At 43.6% G+C, this 17,628-nt stretch overlaps 1 protein-coding gene across 1 annotated transcript in view; it reads right to left on the bottom strand.

The window, feature by feature from the left end:
* Positions 1–412: 412 nt before the first annotated feature.
* Positions 413–17,628, bottom strand: part of lzts2a (leucine zipper, putative tumor suppressor 2a) — a 44,420-nt gene continuing 27,204 nt past the window's right edge. Inside the window, exons 3-9 of the mRNA XM_012919273.4 lie at positions 6,974–7,639; positions 5,144–5,800; positions 4,929–5,051; positions 4,538–4,684; positions 3,783–4,298; positions 3,452–3,556; positions 413–3,319 (exon numbers count right to left, since the gene is read on the bottom strand). Coding sequence (XP_012774727.2) covers positions 3,137–3,319; positions 3,452–3,556; positions 3,783–4,298; positions 4,538–4,684; positions 4,929–5,051; positions 5,144–5,800; positions 6,974–7,606 — 2,364 coding nt within the window. The 5' untranslated portion in view covers positions 7,607–7,639 and the 3' untranslated portion in view covers positions 413–3,136. The remainder of the gene's footprint in view (positions 3,320–3,451; positions 3,557–3,782; positions 4,299–4,537; positions 4,685–4,928; positions 5,052–5,143; positions 5,801–6,973; positions 7,640–17,628) is intronic.

Here is a 17,628-nt window from a genome sequence, read left to right as displayed (position 1 = left end):
GAATGGATAAATGGACTTTGGGCCACTTGCTGCTTTTTGATGTCACAAAGTTCCAATAATCTCAAACAGGTTTCTTGTACGTGAGTTCAACGTACTCAAATGGGCTCCACAGTCATCAAATCTCAATCCAGCTGACCACTTTGGGATGTGGTGCAATGGGAGATTTGTTTTATGAATGTGCAGCCGACATATCTACAGCAGCCTTGTGATGCATCATGCCAGTATTGAGAATTTTCTCTAGCACCACGAAGAATTAATACCGCTCTTAAGGCCAAAGGAGGTCCAGCCCAGTGCCTGCAAGTGTACCTAATAAAGTGTCAGATGAGTGTATTTTACACTGTAATGCAAAGTTGGTTCATTCAACCTAAAGATAAGCAAAAAAAATTTCAGAAGCAATTAAATCTGCAATCACTTCAAGATGTGACAACTTGTTCTTTAATTAAAAACAGTCATTTGTACAAGAAATGTACACATAAAAATATACATGGACAACTACATACTCTATGAATGAATGAAGACACACAGTAAGCAAATGTTTCAAAAAAAAAAAAAAAAGCACATAAAACGATGGGGGAAAAGCGCCACAAAAAAAAAGTGTGTTACGTTGCTTTGGTCTAGTCACAGTGGCTACATTTGAAATAGATATTTTGTCTAAATAAAAGACAATGTCACTCAGTTATACTATTTAGTGTTTTACATATTTACACAGAAAAATGGTCATGCAACGATGAGGGGGAGGAAATGAGAATTCGATATGCACACAGTGCTTTGGAGTGAGGGAGTCTGCTTTCGAACACCTGTGCTTGCTGTTAATATGAACCTGTGGTGAGTAATAACAGTCTAGGCTTGGTTAACAACGTGAAAGTGGTTGGATAAACTACGCTTTTTCCGTTCAAAGTTACTTCCAATGGCTTTACTTTGCAATCACAATTTATGCACAGACCTTTAATGCTCCACAATACCTCCTCAGCCACAGTTATGTGGTTATGCAAAATATAGCCAAATATAGCCATGAGCATTCCTTCTCTCTGGCCATAACTTAATAACGAATCCCTCAAAAACGACTTGTGCAGTTCTAAACAAATGACGTGGGAAAACCTGAAGACGACAGCGTGAATGAGCGTGAGATTACGATGCAGACAGTCAAGTGAAAGATCAATCAAAACGGAGAGACAACAGACCAAAAAGTAGCCTAAAATAAGAGCTCCCCGCTGCTCTATCACCTGCAAGGTTTGGTCATTAGAAGGTTTTCCACACAGATTATATAATGTAAACATTAAATTTTCATGCATTACAGTATTAGGTGCACTCTTCCTTTGTCGCCACCTCCATTTGCAATTGATCCATCATTTGAAATATTGGTATGAGATATACATTAATCCACACACTTATACCAGTACTACAACAAAATATCTTCGGGTGCTATATATATATAAAAAATATACAACATCTCCTCCATTATATAGATTTTCATTTAACTATTAATCCTCGATATAGACTCTGCAAAATAAAAGCTCTCAGCAGCCCACTACCGCCATGCTCAGTCGTATGCACAGCCCTGCATAATACCGTGAGAAAACAGCAGCGCAACCCACAGTTTTTATATGTAACATGCTCCTCGCCGGTTTATATTTAGGCCCTCAAAAACTGACCTGCCTTGAGGACATTCAGTGCTGGAGCTACTGCATCTGCAAACTCTCACCTGACTGCTGCGTGAACCAGTTTCTTCTGAAATCTCATACAACAAAGACATGCAGACATGCCAGTCTCACTTCCTGTATAGCAGTCAGTGAAGAGTATAATCTAGTGGGCAGGAAAAACGGGAAGGGTAGGAAGACTTCATAACAGTTATTTGGCTTTGCTTTGCCAAGAGGTACATAAAGGGAACTAATGGGAGTGAAGGGAGATAAATGGAAACTCTGAATAAGAATGCAAACAGTTCAAACACTGGCTTAAATCTCTGTAATTCTGTAAATATGCTCTATTTTTAGTTTCCTGATACCAACCACAGAGGTGCCTTTCACTGTTATAAAAATAGCTGAGTAAGAAGCAAACAGAGAGAAGAAAAAAACAGAGAAAGAGGGGAATCGGCAGCATCCTGGAAATATCACTTATACTAAAACGTTTATGTGAGATCGGTGCATTGTCTAAAGAATTGACACGTGTGCAACAGTTGGTGGTCTTGAAAACTTGGGCAGAGTTCAAATAAAGCATTTCCTTTGAGCGTTTGGTTTGGCGTTCCCGGTAGGTTTTCGGAAACGGCTGAATAGGATGTTCACATGTAAGCAAGGAGGCGCACGTCAGTATTGGTTTGTTTGAATTGAAAACAGTTGAGTCCTGAACAAAAAGAGGGCAGGGAAGTTGTGCAAAATAACAGCGTGCTTCTCAGATGCTCTCGTTACTGCATTTCTCAGAAGTGACAATACATTCCTCATCAAATACGCACAAGCCAAAGAACAAAATATTGGTATTTTTTTTAGACTTGGTAAAATGAACTTTGATGCTATCAACTCCATGAAATACAAACAGCAGTTAACAGTAATATTTGGGATTTGGAGGACTGGTGCAGCGGGGGTTTGCGTCGCCGATGAGCACGGTTCGGGCGGGTGATGACGTCGGCTTTAATAACCAGGTGATTGATTGGTCAGCTCTCGTGGTGCATGAGTACGTGCACGCTGGTGTCTGGGTGTTTCACGTCGTGTGCTACCAACAAAGTTGTAACCAGATTTCTCTGTGTGTAGTAATGTTTTTTTGCTTTAAGGTTCCCATCGATTTTCAATACCCTGATTTCAACGTGGTCTGAGAAATAAAACACTTCTTTCCCTCCTCTCGCTCCCACAGATGGAAACAGGTCTTTGTGCTGGCTTTGTAGTGGAATAAAAACCCATTAAAAGCGTAGTGGGAGACACCTTAAAAGGATTTACTGGGAGTACATTTGTGTTAGCAGGAAGTGAGAATGCACCTTTTGGGAGAGCTCCCTTTTAACAGTGACAGGTGGTGAGTGCTTGCTCGATGATCCGGGCAAAGCCACGTTGAAGATAGTGCAGTATTTGGCCCAGAGTTGATTGTTTGGTTTACACCTTCAGAGTGTTGCCATGGTTTTTATTTGGACATATTGCTCGCAGCGCGTGTGTGTTTATATCTCTGTGGCAGTGATTTCCTCAAAGTGGATGTCATTGCTGCCGCTGCGCACTTCATAGTCCTCCATATCCCTGTTCTCCAGCTCCAGACTCAGCTCCCTCATCACTCTCTCCAGATCACGGTTGCGACGGTACATCTGGATGTAGTTCTGCTGCAGCTGTTTCTGGTAGTGGATTACCTGAGTTGATGGGAAAACAGCATTTGAGTTAAGTACATAGGTAAGGAGGATTAGCATAAGCTTTAAAATCTAGTTTGACACGTGTCACGCTGAAGGAAAAAGATTTAAAGTCAGTCGCCACGAAATGTTTACCTTCTCCTTTTCCTCCTGCCACACCCGCCTCTCTTCGTCGAAACGTGACAGCTGCTCCTCACCAGTCCTCCTCTCATACATGAGCTCAGCCTTCAGCCTATCAACCTGTTTCGATGTATCATGTTTAGTTCCTTTTCTTACAGAAATTTAAAGCAAAAAATTTGTAATGCTCGTCTCTACATGGGCCCATAAGCTACATAATAAATAAATGACAGCACAGAATGCAAAGTATTCCTATCAAAAGGCCACAAAACTGAGCTGACACAAAACCTCAATTGCATCAATTCACTTTCATCACATATGCTTGTAAAAGTTACCGAAAAACACATACCTGTTGCCTGAGTCCCAACACTGTTTCTGCATTCTGCCTCTGAGCCTTGGCTTCATCGCTCTCTCCACCCCAGACCAGATGAGTCTCCTCTCCGTTGCGGTACACAGAGGGACTGGGACCTCCCCTTCCTGCCACAGCTCTACCCTGTTGCAGCGTCAGACTCATGCATTGCCCCTTCATGGCTACATTTCCAGGCAGAGCAGGTCCACTGTGACCGGTCAGAGCGTCACGTAGCCGGGCTGTCTCCTCTTCCAAACGGCTCACTTTCTCCCGGAGCAGCTCAGCTTCACTCTTGCGCCTCTGGAGTTCATTTTCGCAGACCTCCAGCTCCAGTGACCGCGTCCGCAGAGCAGTCTGGGCCTCCTGGGATCGAATCTGGCTGGCTTGCAGCTCAGAGCGAGCTTCTCTAAGCTGGGCCTTCAAGACCACAATGTCTCCTGCCTTCTGGCTGAGCTCCGACTGGATCTCCTTAAGCTGCTGCTTCAGGAGAGAGATCTCTCCTGACTTTTGACATACCTGGTGAACAACAGAAAGAAAGTGAGAGAGAGGCAAACCTCAATTTCTTCCAAGCTTACAAGTTCGTTTCAGGATTTTATGTTTTTATTAGTTGCTAAAAAGTAAGAGATGAACAGAAAATGAAAAGAGCAACTGACAAACAAAAATAGGATCACACAAATTCACAGCTGAGACATTTAATCACCGCGCTGCTTCTGACAGATTCATGACTGACTGTCTGGTATCTCGCTTTCACCTACCTCCCACTTTGTCTCCTCCAGACGTGGCCCTAGTTGGGTCTGCTCCCTCTGGATTGTGGCGCACCTCCTTTCCAGTGTCTCTCTGTCCTGCAGCAGAGAGGAGAAGTCCTCCTGTAGCTTCTTTTTCTCCTGCTGTAGCTGAAATACCTGACAACACACAAAGATGCACGTGATCATGCTTTCTTACAAAAACACAGATGTGCTAATCTAAAATAAGACATGCAAGTGTGGAGAGAGAAAACTACTAAAGCATAAGACAACATTAAAAATAACTGGAACAAAAACAAACACATTTGCGGCAGAGTTTGGGTTCACTGTGTAATGGATTAATCGAGCTTTCTAATTTAACGCTTACATTTCTTCATTTAATATTTTTAAATACTTGGCATACCTGTAATTGAAGCACCTGCTGTGCTCTCTGTGCCTTCTGAGAGGCCTGCTTCATCTTCGTGGCACAGCTCTGTCTCAGCTCCTCCATCTCTCTTTCACAGCGGCGCTGCTTCTCTTCATACACCTGTCACAGTAAAAGACGCAGCTGAGAGGTCAAACATCAGCTCCTCAGCGTATCAAGTTTATGATCGGTGTCTTGAGGCGACCGTGTCTCACCTGGCAGATGGCAGCTTCATTCTCGTCCAGATTTTCTCTGAGCTGCTGGAGCTCCAGGTCCCGTTCCCTCAGCTTCTCCTCGAGCTCCCGCACCACGGCCTCGTAACCCTCCACGGGGGGTGGAGAGTGGCCACAGGACCCACTGTCTGACAGGGGCTGCCCGCGCCCACTAAGTGACCCCGAGCCTGTGCTCTTGCTGGACGAGGAACGTCCACTGTCTGAGTTACTGTGACCGTGACTCCCGCCTCCACCAGAAGTATTTCGGCTGATGCCCGACACAGGCTCCAGCTGGCCTCCTGACCCAGAACCAGCACTGGAGCCCTCACTGGGAGCCAAACTGTAACCTGTGCTGCTGTGAGTAGGGAGGCTGGAGAGCGAGTTCCTCCCTGAATCTGACATGGAGCAGGACTGACTGCTCCGAGCATTGCGACCACCGGTGTAGGAGTTGCACTTCCCTTCAGAGTTGGAACTGCTGCTTCCACCATTCCCGCTTGTACCGCTGGCACTGCTGGATCCTCCATGGGGCAGCAGAAGGTTGAGGCTGGCCTCCGACAGAGTGCTGGCACCTGGCCGTGGCGAAAGATACTGTACGGAGTGCCGATTCTTGGGAACGACAGGCTTGAACGCTGTAGGACGGATCAGCACTTTCTCCATGTTCTGAAAGTGTAGATTATTAAAAAAAAACCAACTAGCATTAATGACTGTTGTGTTAATTAGTAATGACTGAGTAAAACTCATTAGTAAAGGCTGAGCGATGTGCTGGCAGGCCACCCCACAAGGCTCTGATTAGTTTGGTTTGGTTTAATTGATATTTAAAGGGTTCATTAAGCAATTTCCTTAATGATATTCCTATCGTATAAGATGGATAGACAGACGTAAGATGGAGAAGAGTGGAGGAGAGGAAAAAATCTGATTAAAGGGCACAGAAACAAAGGGCACAGACGAGAGCGAAGGGAGAGTCGTGACAAAGACTGAGAGCGTGAAAGCATCCTCTCCTCTGTAAGCATTTTCTTAATGATCTTTCTCAGAGTTCACTAAAGACGTCACTGGATGCGAGCGAGCTCTGACACTCATCATGATGTGTCTGCAAGGTGAGCAGCTGTCAAATGATCCATCTGAGCCTGTCAGGCCGGTTATTAAGCTTCCCTCCGGATCGATAGGAATAAATAGCCAATTAGACAGCTGAGGTAATCTGCTGTAAAACGTGTTCACGCAGGCAGCAGAGATAACAGATTAAAAAAAAGTCCTCAGTATGATATTTGATGTCCTGGTGGGTGATATTGAGATGTAATTTAAGAAGAAACTGACCTATAAATATCTTCAGATTAGAGGTCAGGGGCACTGACAGAGGTGCTGGGGTTTCAGTGTCATGCTGAAAGGCACTTTCCACTTTCTGCACCACCCTACAGCCCCAAAGGATGTGAGATATGCGAAACAGTACGGTATGGTAAACGATTAATACACGGTTTAAGATCTTTCAACTACATTTAATAGATTTCTTTAGCAGATGAAGCTGAAGATTGATATGGACTCAAAGGCATGGCCAATTGATTTGGACAGTTATTATACTTTTTTATTTTTTATTTCGTTTTGATTTTTTAAAAATTCTGTTTAGTTTCTTTTAGCCACAAGATTGGGTTTGCTAGTTTCAGTTTAGTTTTTATTAGTTTCAGTGTTAGTTTTAGACTTTTGTCAATATTATTGTATTTATTGCAAATGTCAGAGGCAAGAATATTTTTATTCTTGCATCCTCTTGTTAATATCAGCAAAATGAAATCAGAGTATTAAATCAGCATCATCTTCCCAGATTATCCCTGTACTTCTCCTCACCTTCTCCAGCTGTCCAGACACTGGGATGAGTTTGGGAGGAGGTCCACCAATGTTCCCATTTAGAGTCCTGTTGTCTTTTTGGTCCTCTGAGTCGCTGCAGGGGCTTGCAGCAGTCAGCACCAGGTTGTCGTTCCAGTCTCCAACCACCACCTCCTTGCTCACATACCCAAAGTTCCCATTAGTGCTGCCACCGACACCGCCTACTGTTCCAGCAACCGTTACACCCCCTCCTGTCCCAGCAGAGTTTCCAGGCCGTGGCTGCTTCTTTGTGGGAAGCGGTGGAGGCAGAACCTGGGCCTGAGGCTCTGTTCTGTTGCTGATAACCAGCAGCTGCTCCAGGGAGCTCCCACTGCGGAGGGTATTATCCTGGAGCCGGAAGCAGCTGGTAGCTGGCGTGGAGCGGCGTGGCTTGGTGTTGAATTCGCTGGCAGCCCTGCAGTGTCTCTCTTGGTACGTCCGGCCTGATATGAGACTACTCACTGACCCCATGGCTGTGTCAGAGGTGCAGTGCCCACAGGGGCCAGAGCAGGGACCTGAGGGGGAATGGGATGATAGCGGCCGGCACTGCTGGATGTCGAGGCCTGGATTCGGGTGGTCACTCACGGTCAGGGGTAGTGCCTGAACCAGAGCCATGGTAGCCCGACGGCGTCAGACGCACCACACACTCTGATAAGAGAGAAAACAGACACAAAATGTTACATTTATACTCCAGATGCAACTATTACACAGGTTTTTTATTCAATGGTGTTTATCCTAGTGTTGTATTTTTATTTTATTCAAAAACACAACACTAGGCACGAGAAAAGATCACTGCAGAAAGCTGCACTGCGGTGGATCAGTCAAACTACATCAGCGTGGGCTGTAGCTGCAGAGCAAAAGTAGCAGTAGCCGTGTGGAAGGTAAAACACTAAAATGAGACTTGCCAAGAAGGACGCAAAGAAGGGTATCGGATGGGTTGGGCTTAACTCTGAACTGACGCTTCGCTCCACTAATGATAAAGTAAGTCAATCAATTTAACAAATCTAAACCAATCTATTTTATTTTAAAGCCCTGCAAGAGATCAAATTCTGTGGACATGCATTTCAGCTGATTTGACAGGTGTAAAAATTTGGAGCATGTAAGACGCTTTGGAAGGAAACACTTTCTCATGTAGCAGCTTTGGCTCCTGTGTCCACAGCTGTCTCACACATCATGGGTGGGAGGAGATAAAACTTAATGAAAAAAATCTTCATATTACAAATCACCTCTGAACTCTCTTCAATGTGTTGCCATTATTAACAAAACTTTAAATGCAGACATATGTTTTGGAAGAAATTGTGTTTCGTTCTTACAGTAGAGTTCCAGAGACTTGAAGAATCAATGGCCTGTATTAGTATAGCGCTTTACTAGTCCTTAAGGACCCCAAAGCGCTTTACACATCCAGTCATCCACACATTCACACACTGGTCATGGCAAGCTACATTGTAGCCACAGCCACCCTGGGGCGCACTGACAGAGGCGAGGCTGCCGGACACTGGCGCCACCGGGCCCTCTGACCACCACCAGTAGGCAACGGGTGAAGTGTCTTGCCCAAGGACACAACGACCGAGATTGTCCAAGCCAGGGCTCGAACCGGCAACCTTCCGATTAAAAGACGAACTCCCAACTCTTGAGCCACGATCGCCCCAATGAGCAATGAAGCAAACTTATTTTTTCTGATTCACTACACCCACTTTACAGCTGTTTGAAATATTTCAAACCCCCTCCCCCGTGACCTCCACAGTCACGGCTCATCCCTCATTAAACATACTGTATCTACTGCTAATTGCCAGTGTCATTAATGAGGCAGGAGGGGAAAAAAAAAAAAGAGGATGGATTTAGTAAAGGGTGAGGGGGGTGAGTCACAATCATCTCCAGCTCCAGCTGCTCTGTGATATTCCTGCGTGTCCTCGTCTGAACCTGCGAGCAGTCATCTGGGTATTATTCCTAAAGTGGTTTGAAATTTATTCACTTTACCGTTTTATGATGACAAGGCTCACACCCATCAAAGAACATCTTTGAAGGAAATGAATATTAGCTTCAGTCGGTTGCTGTACTATTTTTAGGCAGTGAAACATGGATAGATATTATTAACACAATAAATGGAAGCAGATTAAGTCTTCAATTTGCAGATAGCATTATCAGTATTGCCCAGAGGGGCATAGACGGGACTCGCATCCTAGCCTGCTGTGCCAATCTGAAACCCGTCTGGCCAAGTGGAATAATCCTTTGTGCCATGGCTGCACACGGTTATGTACATGTCCATTCTGAAAAATGGTGACAATAATCACCCCCTAAGAGAAGTCTATATTCTCGGAAATACAATAAATACAAACACCAGCTGTGGATTAAAATAAAAAGGAATGAGAACAGTTTTGGTTGGCTGTTCTAAAGCAAGTGTGTTAACTCATGTTTCAGATCTCACAAATTGAGCCAACAGTGCAAACTCTTGAACAGTGTCTCACTGAAGGCGTTCATGGTATTGGTATTATCAGAGACTACCTCGAGAATTTGGGAGTGGAGCGGATGGATGTCAACCCTATCGAACACTTGTGAGATTGGCTCGGGCATGCTGTTCATGGCAGAGTGAGAACAAAACCACACTGGCTCGCTTTTCTGTACAAATGTGGCAGCATTTAAGGGGAAGTAAACAGGTTTTCCAATAGTATAAGATTTATTGCCAAGAAGCAGTGTTACAACAAAGAAATTATCAACCAAACATAAACTTCCTTGCTTTTTATTCTAAGCTTACATACACCCGCTCGAGCAGTATACCAGCAGGGTTCATATATAATCAGCCGATTGTAGCCATTTGCCGGTATATCGGTATCAGCGTTCGTAACAGTCAAGTAAAGACGACACAGGAGAAACACGCATCAGCCATGTTAAGAGTGTTGATGGTGGATTGTTTGTCTGCCAGAGATTACCCTGAAACTTTTCCATGTTGTCAAAAGGTGTTTGGGACACAACAAACACCAGAACCAGCTGATCCGAGGAGAGTCAGCAGCATGTAAATGAGTTACACAACTTACTTTTTAAAATGCATGATCATCTTGTCTTAGTAAGGACATATACATAACTGTATATGAAAACTGTTTGGCAAATGTTTCTTTCATGTATCTTATTGAAAATACTGGCCAATATATCGGATATTGACTAGTGGTATTGGATTTTTAGATGATTGGCCCAAATGGGTGAGTGACATTGATTCCATCCATCACAGACCACTACTGGAGTGGGTTTTTTCTTACACTCAGTATTTCACTCTCCAACAAAAGTCGGTCATCAAACGACTCATTTTAATTTGGAAGAAAAGCGGTCTTTTAGCTGCTAACCATCTGCAATGACTACACAGCTGAATTAAGAAAAGCTAAACTATCTCCTCCACCCCTTTCTCGTCACATCTAGCTTCAAAAGGATGGCAATGGTGAAAATGCTCATCTCAAGGCTTAAAGATGGGACTCTACAAATTAAAGGTTTATATCATGGTGGCATGAAATTTTCAAGGGGTCACTAGAGGAACTGAGGTTTTTGGCACTTCAGTGTTGGCCTCATTTTGTGTGCTCGAGGTTGCCTCACACATGACACACAGCAGGAAACAGTCAAGCTCCGACATGTTTGTATTATTGAAAATACTGTGTGATTTAGATGAGAGAGCCTTACGGGCAGAGCGTGCAGCAACTCACACATCACACCCGCTCGCTAGTGGTGAATGCAACAGATATTAACTGTGCTATTTGAATACTGGTGCAATTGGACATCACATGGACTTTGTACTTGGAAGCTGGGAGGTTAACTGGGCATTTGCTGTTTCACATGCAGCTCTGTTGGGTAAGAAAAGCTGAAATATTTTGATTGTTCGTGAAAGTATGTTGACATAATGGATTTTATTTGTCATTAATGATTGAATCCTGATCAAGCAATCAAGTTTACAATATCCTGCTTTGATTTTATCACTGAAAAAATACAACTCACTGGATAGGAGTTTGAGGAAAGCATATGTAACGGCTCAAACTATTCATTCGTGATCAGTAAGCAGGACGATTCGATTCCTGCCAGTTCACTCCATACTGACTAAACCGTCTGTGAGTACATGGCAGAGAGTGACGGGGAGTTAAAGAGACGAGACAGGCTTCGTGAGTACTCGTGAGTCAAGGAGATAAAGATATGCGTGGTATGTGATCATTTCCAATGCCAAAATAATCACGCCTCACACAACCTCCTTTCCCCTTTGATCCAGCCACCACTAACCCCCACCCTTCTCCTCTACACTCCCAGCCCTGACAAGGACCTCTCAGGCAGGGATAATAGAATTAACAAGCCTCTGCGACCGTCAACCGTGACCCCCTCCTCCTGAGGAATGGGGTGGGGGGCGGCTGGTCTGATTCTGCCCTCCCCTCCCACCCCTGTGACCTCCGAGGGCAGGGCTTTGTTCTGGCTACTCGGGCAACAAATCTCAAAAGCTAATTTCCCCCTCTGATGTTGCTCACTGGTTGGTTCTTAAAAGTTATTGAAGGCCTCCTCTCCTCCTTGGTTCTTCTGAGAAAGTGAAAATATTTTCATAATCCGCTCCATCCGCCCTCACTGCTTCCTCCACCTTCCTCATTACACGCATCCTCCTCTGCTGTCAGCAGCACAAGACAGGCAGAGAAAAAACAGCCATCACCACTAAATATAGAAAACATCTCAAGTGCCTGAAATCATTCTGATAGTCTTTCATGAGGCATTTGATTCGGTGTTCAAAAATAAACTCCAATAGTGTTACAGCTAGCTGTGATGGGGTCAACCCAGGGGCACTTTACACCACATCCTGACACTCTAAAACTATTAAATGATGCTGAACCGCTTAAAGGCAGCATTACTGCTTCTGACAGGAACTGGAAATACTTCAAGTGGATGTGAGAGTTTAGCGTCCACATGGTACCAACTGGCCCAGGATGAACAAGAGCAGGGCTGATAGAAGAAAGAAGTTCCCAGGTAGCTCTCTAACAAGATCCAGAAGTCAGTTCTGTGACGGGGAAATAATCCCGTTATGATAAGTCTGTTAATAATGCCAGTCCTTCCCAGGAGAGGAAACCCCATTATTGAGCAGCAGTAGATCGCTCCTTGCAATCCCACGCAACCTCAGAGCTGTTCCGGAGACTCTGCTGGGCTCAGGACAAACTCAGAAAAGTGAGAACACGAAGGAAGGAAAAGAAAGGGGATAAGGGGTAAACACACAAAGGAAGGCTAGCTGTGAGTGTTGCCTGGGGTTTTAGGGGATTTTCCAATATCAGGTTGCCCAAAAAGAGGAGCCAAACAGAAATGAGCTTCAGGGAGAACCGTGCATCCATAATCCTGTTTATCATTATTTTGCCAGTGCAGAGACACAGAGGTCTGAGCACCTTAACGTCTCAAATCAAATGTGAACCGAGACAACTTGTCTTTGCTGAACCACCTCCTGCTGACCGAGCAAAAATGCTGTTACTCATGTCGGCTTGCAGGAACTTTCCTTCAACCCAACAAGCCGAAGACGACAACGACATGCAGTGAAATCTGCACGGCAGGCCACAGCTGTGTTATGGCTGTGAAAACAAGTCATGCTGAAGCATCTTCGGTCCTGTAAAACCCGAGGGTTTATGAGTACATGCGGTCAAGCAGCAGAGTGTGGCATTCTGTTTAAACTCAAATGTAACTAGCAAAAAGTGCTTTCCTTTGTAATCCAGGACATGCAGCTTGATGACATTGTAAAAAAAACTAGCGTATGCCGTAATCATGATAAACGTATCCATTACTGACACACAGGGCTAAATTTGCTTAATTAATCCTTTAAAATTTGAAGATGTTTTGACAAAAGACACAAAAGTCCCTGTTTTAGACTAATTTCAATAGAGCAAAACAGCAAATGTTCACACTGGAGCAGGTAGAACAAGGAAATGCATAAACTGCAGGGTGCTTTCTGTTTATTTACACCTGCATTAGATCAGACCAATTAAAGCACATCCAGTATTCATTCTGCTTTTATCTCAGGTCTATTCTCCACCAAATATCTTCTTGTTTCTAAATATCTAAATATCTTCTACATTTCTGATATCTGTATGTCAGAAAAATGTAATTTATTGAACAGTTTCTGATGAATAAACTGAAAATAACACATTATTTTTGGCCCCAAATCTTCACTCAGCAGACGTCTCAGGCATGAGGATAAAAATGTGCATTTCATTTGAAAGTGGAAGTCAGAATTTCTGAGTTCTCAGTCTGCATTTTCAGCTGAAATGCCTCCTCAGAAAGTTGGAGGAGCCCCACCAACCCTGACTTCACAATCCAAGATGGTGGCATCGCACATAAACAGAAATAAAAACTTCCACTGTTTCCGCTTCCACTGTTGTGAGTTAAAGCTGGCTAAATAAGCCATACACAGAGCATTGACCAGGCTTTATGCATAAACCTGCTGCAGCGATGTTTAAAGTGCATTGTTCCACCTCGTTAAGGAGCAAAACGATTTTTCCTTGCTTTTTCAAATTTACTACTGGAACAAGCTCAACTCATGAGCAACGTCACTCCTAGCTCCGACCTCCGAGGCAAGTGGAACACCCTCAAAACACCTGTTAGTGTGACTTGGCCACCCAGCCAGCAAAGTTTGCCCCTTTAATGATGCTGCAGACTTTTCCACCTGTGGTGACAATGCTGCATGGATTGTAAACATCGCTGTGTTTAATCATATAAGAATGTGTTGCAAGTGAATATTTATGTATTTCACATTGTTACCAAAGGTACTTATGTCTCCTCCCTTTTTCACAAGGAGTTTGCATGTTTGATTTGGCAGCATTTTACACTGATACCCTTCCTGATGCTACCTCAAAGGTGGATTTGTGTCCCCTATGAACTAGAAACCCTAACCCTAGCGCTTTCCAAGAAAATGTGTAAACCACTACAGTATGGAGCCATCTCTCTCCTGTCACTCTTTCTTTTCCATCCTCACCGTTTCATACCACTCCCTGCTCGCTGGTCTATGCAGCTAGATTTTCAACTGCCCATTCTTTAACTGCAGCACCACAGTGTGACTAACCAAAGGTAAAGCCAGTGTATAGATCAGAGCAACAAGTGGAAAGAATAAAAATCACCAGATCAGAGTCGGTGCTGCAAAAATATCAGTATGCAAGTGGTAATAAGAACCACACATTATGATGGGGTGGCCGCCGAGCTGTATATTTTTGATCAGTGGCACTCAAGTACTTCCCCAGCAGGACAGAGAGAGTGCATAACATGAAATTGAATGCTCGCAGCAGAAAAATGCCACTCTGGTATACAGATCCTGGGTGGCCTTGATTAATCTTGAGACAAGTGATCGCAGTGGATGGAAACAGAGAGAGAGACAGAGGTAGAGTGAAAATCAACAGGCTAGGTGAGTCACAATAATCCTCGATGGCTGCTAACAAAAGAGGATCCACAAGTACAGGCAAGGCAGCGACACACAAGCACACAATAAGGCAATCAGTTCAGCCCTAATCTGCTCACCTCTTTATTTGTCACGCATCTACTCGCTGAAACGCCGCAATAAAACTTCAAACGGGCAAGAAATGGTATTATAATGAAGTAAGCCGACACCACTGTAAAATGAGACATGTCTTTTAAAGTTTTGCCAGAAGACCTGAGGTTATATTATTCCATCATTCCTGCACAATGACTGTCTGTCTGAGTGGGCGCTCACTGTCACCTACCCCCACATGGCTAGGCTTTACAGTCTCAGTGTGTGTGTTTTGCTGAATGCATGCATACTTTCTTAGTCCTCATTAACTCATCACCTTAGTGCCAAATCTCTCTTCACTCAGGAGAGATATTGTCCTCTTTGTTTGACGCTAACTTTTTTCGTGTTGAGCTCTGACTTCATTTTTTCATTTTCTTTGTCAAAAAAACCCCAAACAAACAAAAAACTGGAGAAATACGTTTTCTAGCAAAGTGCAAGTCTGTGCAGGAGTAACTGGCAACAGGTTCTCCTTTGCTCCATTTTTTTCCTTTTGTGCTTTTACAACCAACTTGTTGCTGTTGCAGACCTTAGCCTCTCCCTCTGTTTGGAAGCGTTGCCATGGCATTTGAGGCCCACATTTTTCATGTGCATGGCGAAATGAGATAGAGTCAGGAAGCGTGGTGAAAAAAAGAAAGGAAGGGAAAGAGTGATAGAATAGGTGAATAGGTGAGTGAAGGAGTGTGTTTTGTGCATTTGTGACAGTTTGACAGCAGACAGGTTTGGTTCTTTAGCATCTCAAAGCATCTGGCCTCAATTTGAACTTGAGAGCGGGCTTACCGAAGCCCAGACTCTCTTGTTGTCCTATCACGCACAGGGACGCTCACACATACATATAGCTGCAGGGGCAAATCATAAAATTCTTGTGGGGGTTGAAACTACTGAAAATGGAAAATGGAAAGACATTTAAGTTGACATATAGCCACGAATAGACCTTGGGAAGATTATTTCTAAGTTCAGTTTGGAACACACTGCCTGTTAGGTTCCCCACAAACACCCACAGCTGACTTAAGAACTGAATCTTCTCATACATTTTGTCAAGATGCACCAGACAATACATGTGGTCACACACACACCAAGCTTCCACAGCCAGTATGTCACTAATAAATGGATTATACTTACTTACAGATGCACACGTGGACAGCTGCAAACAACATGGATGAGCAGTTAGAAGAATAGTTACATTACCATTACCAAGTCTAGTCTAGTTTTAGTGTGTATATGCACGTTTTGTTTACTCAGCTACTCCTTTTATACACTTCAACCTTGATGGGTTTATGGCTGTGGTGGTGTACCACTGTTACACCAACACAGTGGATTTTTTGTTTTATCATACAATGATATACATGATGTGAAGAGAGTTTTACAAAAGTAGCGACTTAACTGTTTAGGAATTACAGACATTTTGATTCATAGTTCGCCATTTGGGCTCAAAAGTAACTGGACAATTGACTGACAAGCAGATTCACTGCCAAGTGAGAGCTGTTCCTTCATTATTCCACTGTAAGAAGAGGGTAAAAGGCATAAAAGATCTAGAGTGGATTGCAAGTACCTAACTTGCATTTGGTAGCTGTTCACTGGAAGTCTCAATTAGGCTCAGAGATGTCAATGAAAGTTAACAGTCCTTTATTAGGCTTAAAACTAAAATAAGCTTCAGAGAGACAGCAAAAAGTTCAAAAGTGATCAAGTCAGCAATCGAATGAACTGGCCCGGTGAAAAAGACTAACAGGTCTGAAAACCCAAAGAAGACAACTAATGTGCATGATCGCAGATTTATTTCCATGGTTCAGAAAAACTAAATCTAACCAAGTCAAAACCACACTAATCAAGAGATGCCCTCATGAATGAAAACACAGGGAGCTTACAGTAAGGAGCAAAGCACTAGTTAGACTTTGCCAGAAAACATTAAAAAAAAAAACCCTGTTCTGATCCAAAAAAAATTCTTTGGAAAGGTGAGACCAAGATGAAAGATAAAGGATAGATAGTTTAAAAAAAAGAAAAAGCATGGATAAGGAATCAAACAGCTCATGACAGATAATGCATACCACGTTATCTGTCGAACACGGCGGAGGTAATGTTATGTCATGGGCATGCATGCCTGCCAGTGGAGCCAGGTCATCAGCACTCATTGATGATCTCACATGCTGACAGAAATAGCAGCATGAGTATGAATATGAATTTAACATGGCATTAAATTTTAGGTCTGACATATTTAAATTTGTATTAGAAATGACAGAGAACTCAATACCCAGCCTTTAACAGTGCTTCAGTCAGCTGACGCTGGAGGAAACTGAGGTAGCAGTATGTGTAAAAAGGGGAAGATGGCTGACATTCCTGGTCTGCTCCAAATGTTGGATTTTCCAGGAGGTTTTCCAGCCACTGAAAGTTATCCAGCAGTGGTCAGCGGTCAGACCCACAGACACTGGAAATACCAAGAATGCCGGTGGTAGAGACACATGGATTAGTCTGGCCAGTGGACTACCGTTTGTCAGGATCAATGACCAGTTCAAACTAAACTATTTCACTTAATTTATGAAATCTTATCAGTGGAAAAGCATGTCATCTGGTCTTTAACAACATGGCTAATCCAAACTCTGTTTGAAGCCTCATTGTCCCAACAGTAGTGAGAAGAGCAAGTTTTCCCTCCTAAACTTCCCTTCCTTCCCCCCCTGCTGCTTTGGCTGTACGACAGTGGAGGGCCATTGTTTCCGTTTAACAAGAGGGTAGAAAGCAGAGAGAAAAGGCCTGTTATCTTACACTGAAAGCAACCACACTTTGGCACACAATGTGACCTATAATGCGACGCAGAACAAAGACGGGGTAGCGAGCGATATGACTTTCTCTTTACTGGCATCCTTCAATGAGGAAAAGTAGGACTCGATATCTGAAAAGTCTCAAATTTTTCTTATGTTTCTCAGAAAGTGTCACAGCTCGAGAGTGAAATCAGCAATCATAGCTGAAGCAGAAGATAACAAAGACAATGCCGCCCACACGCATACACAAAAAACACAGAGTGCTACTAAATACAGCCAGGCAAATGAGTTCCACAGCAGCTATTACATAAGCAACAACGCCTCACTTTAACTGTGCCAGCCTCACTGCATAAATTCTGACATGGCGAAGGAGCACATGT

This window comes from Maylandia zebra, linkage group LG13 (genome assembly GCF_041146795.1).
Source record: "Maylandia zebra isolate NMK-2024a linkage group LG13, Mzebra_GT3a, whole genome shotgun sequence".
Classification (NCBI taxonomy): Eukaryota; Metazoa; Chordata; class Actinopteri; order Cichliformes; family Cichlidae; genus Maylandia; species Maylandia zebra.
Note: the sequence above shows the minus strand (reverse complement) of the source record. Positions and strands in the feature narration are given on the sequence as shown.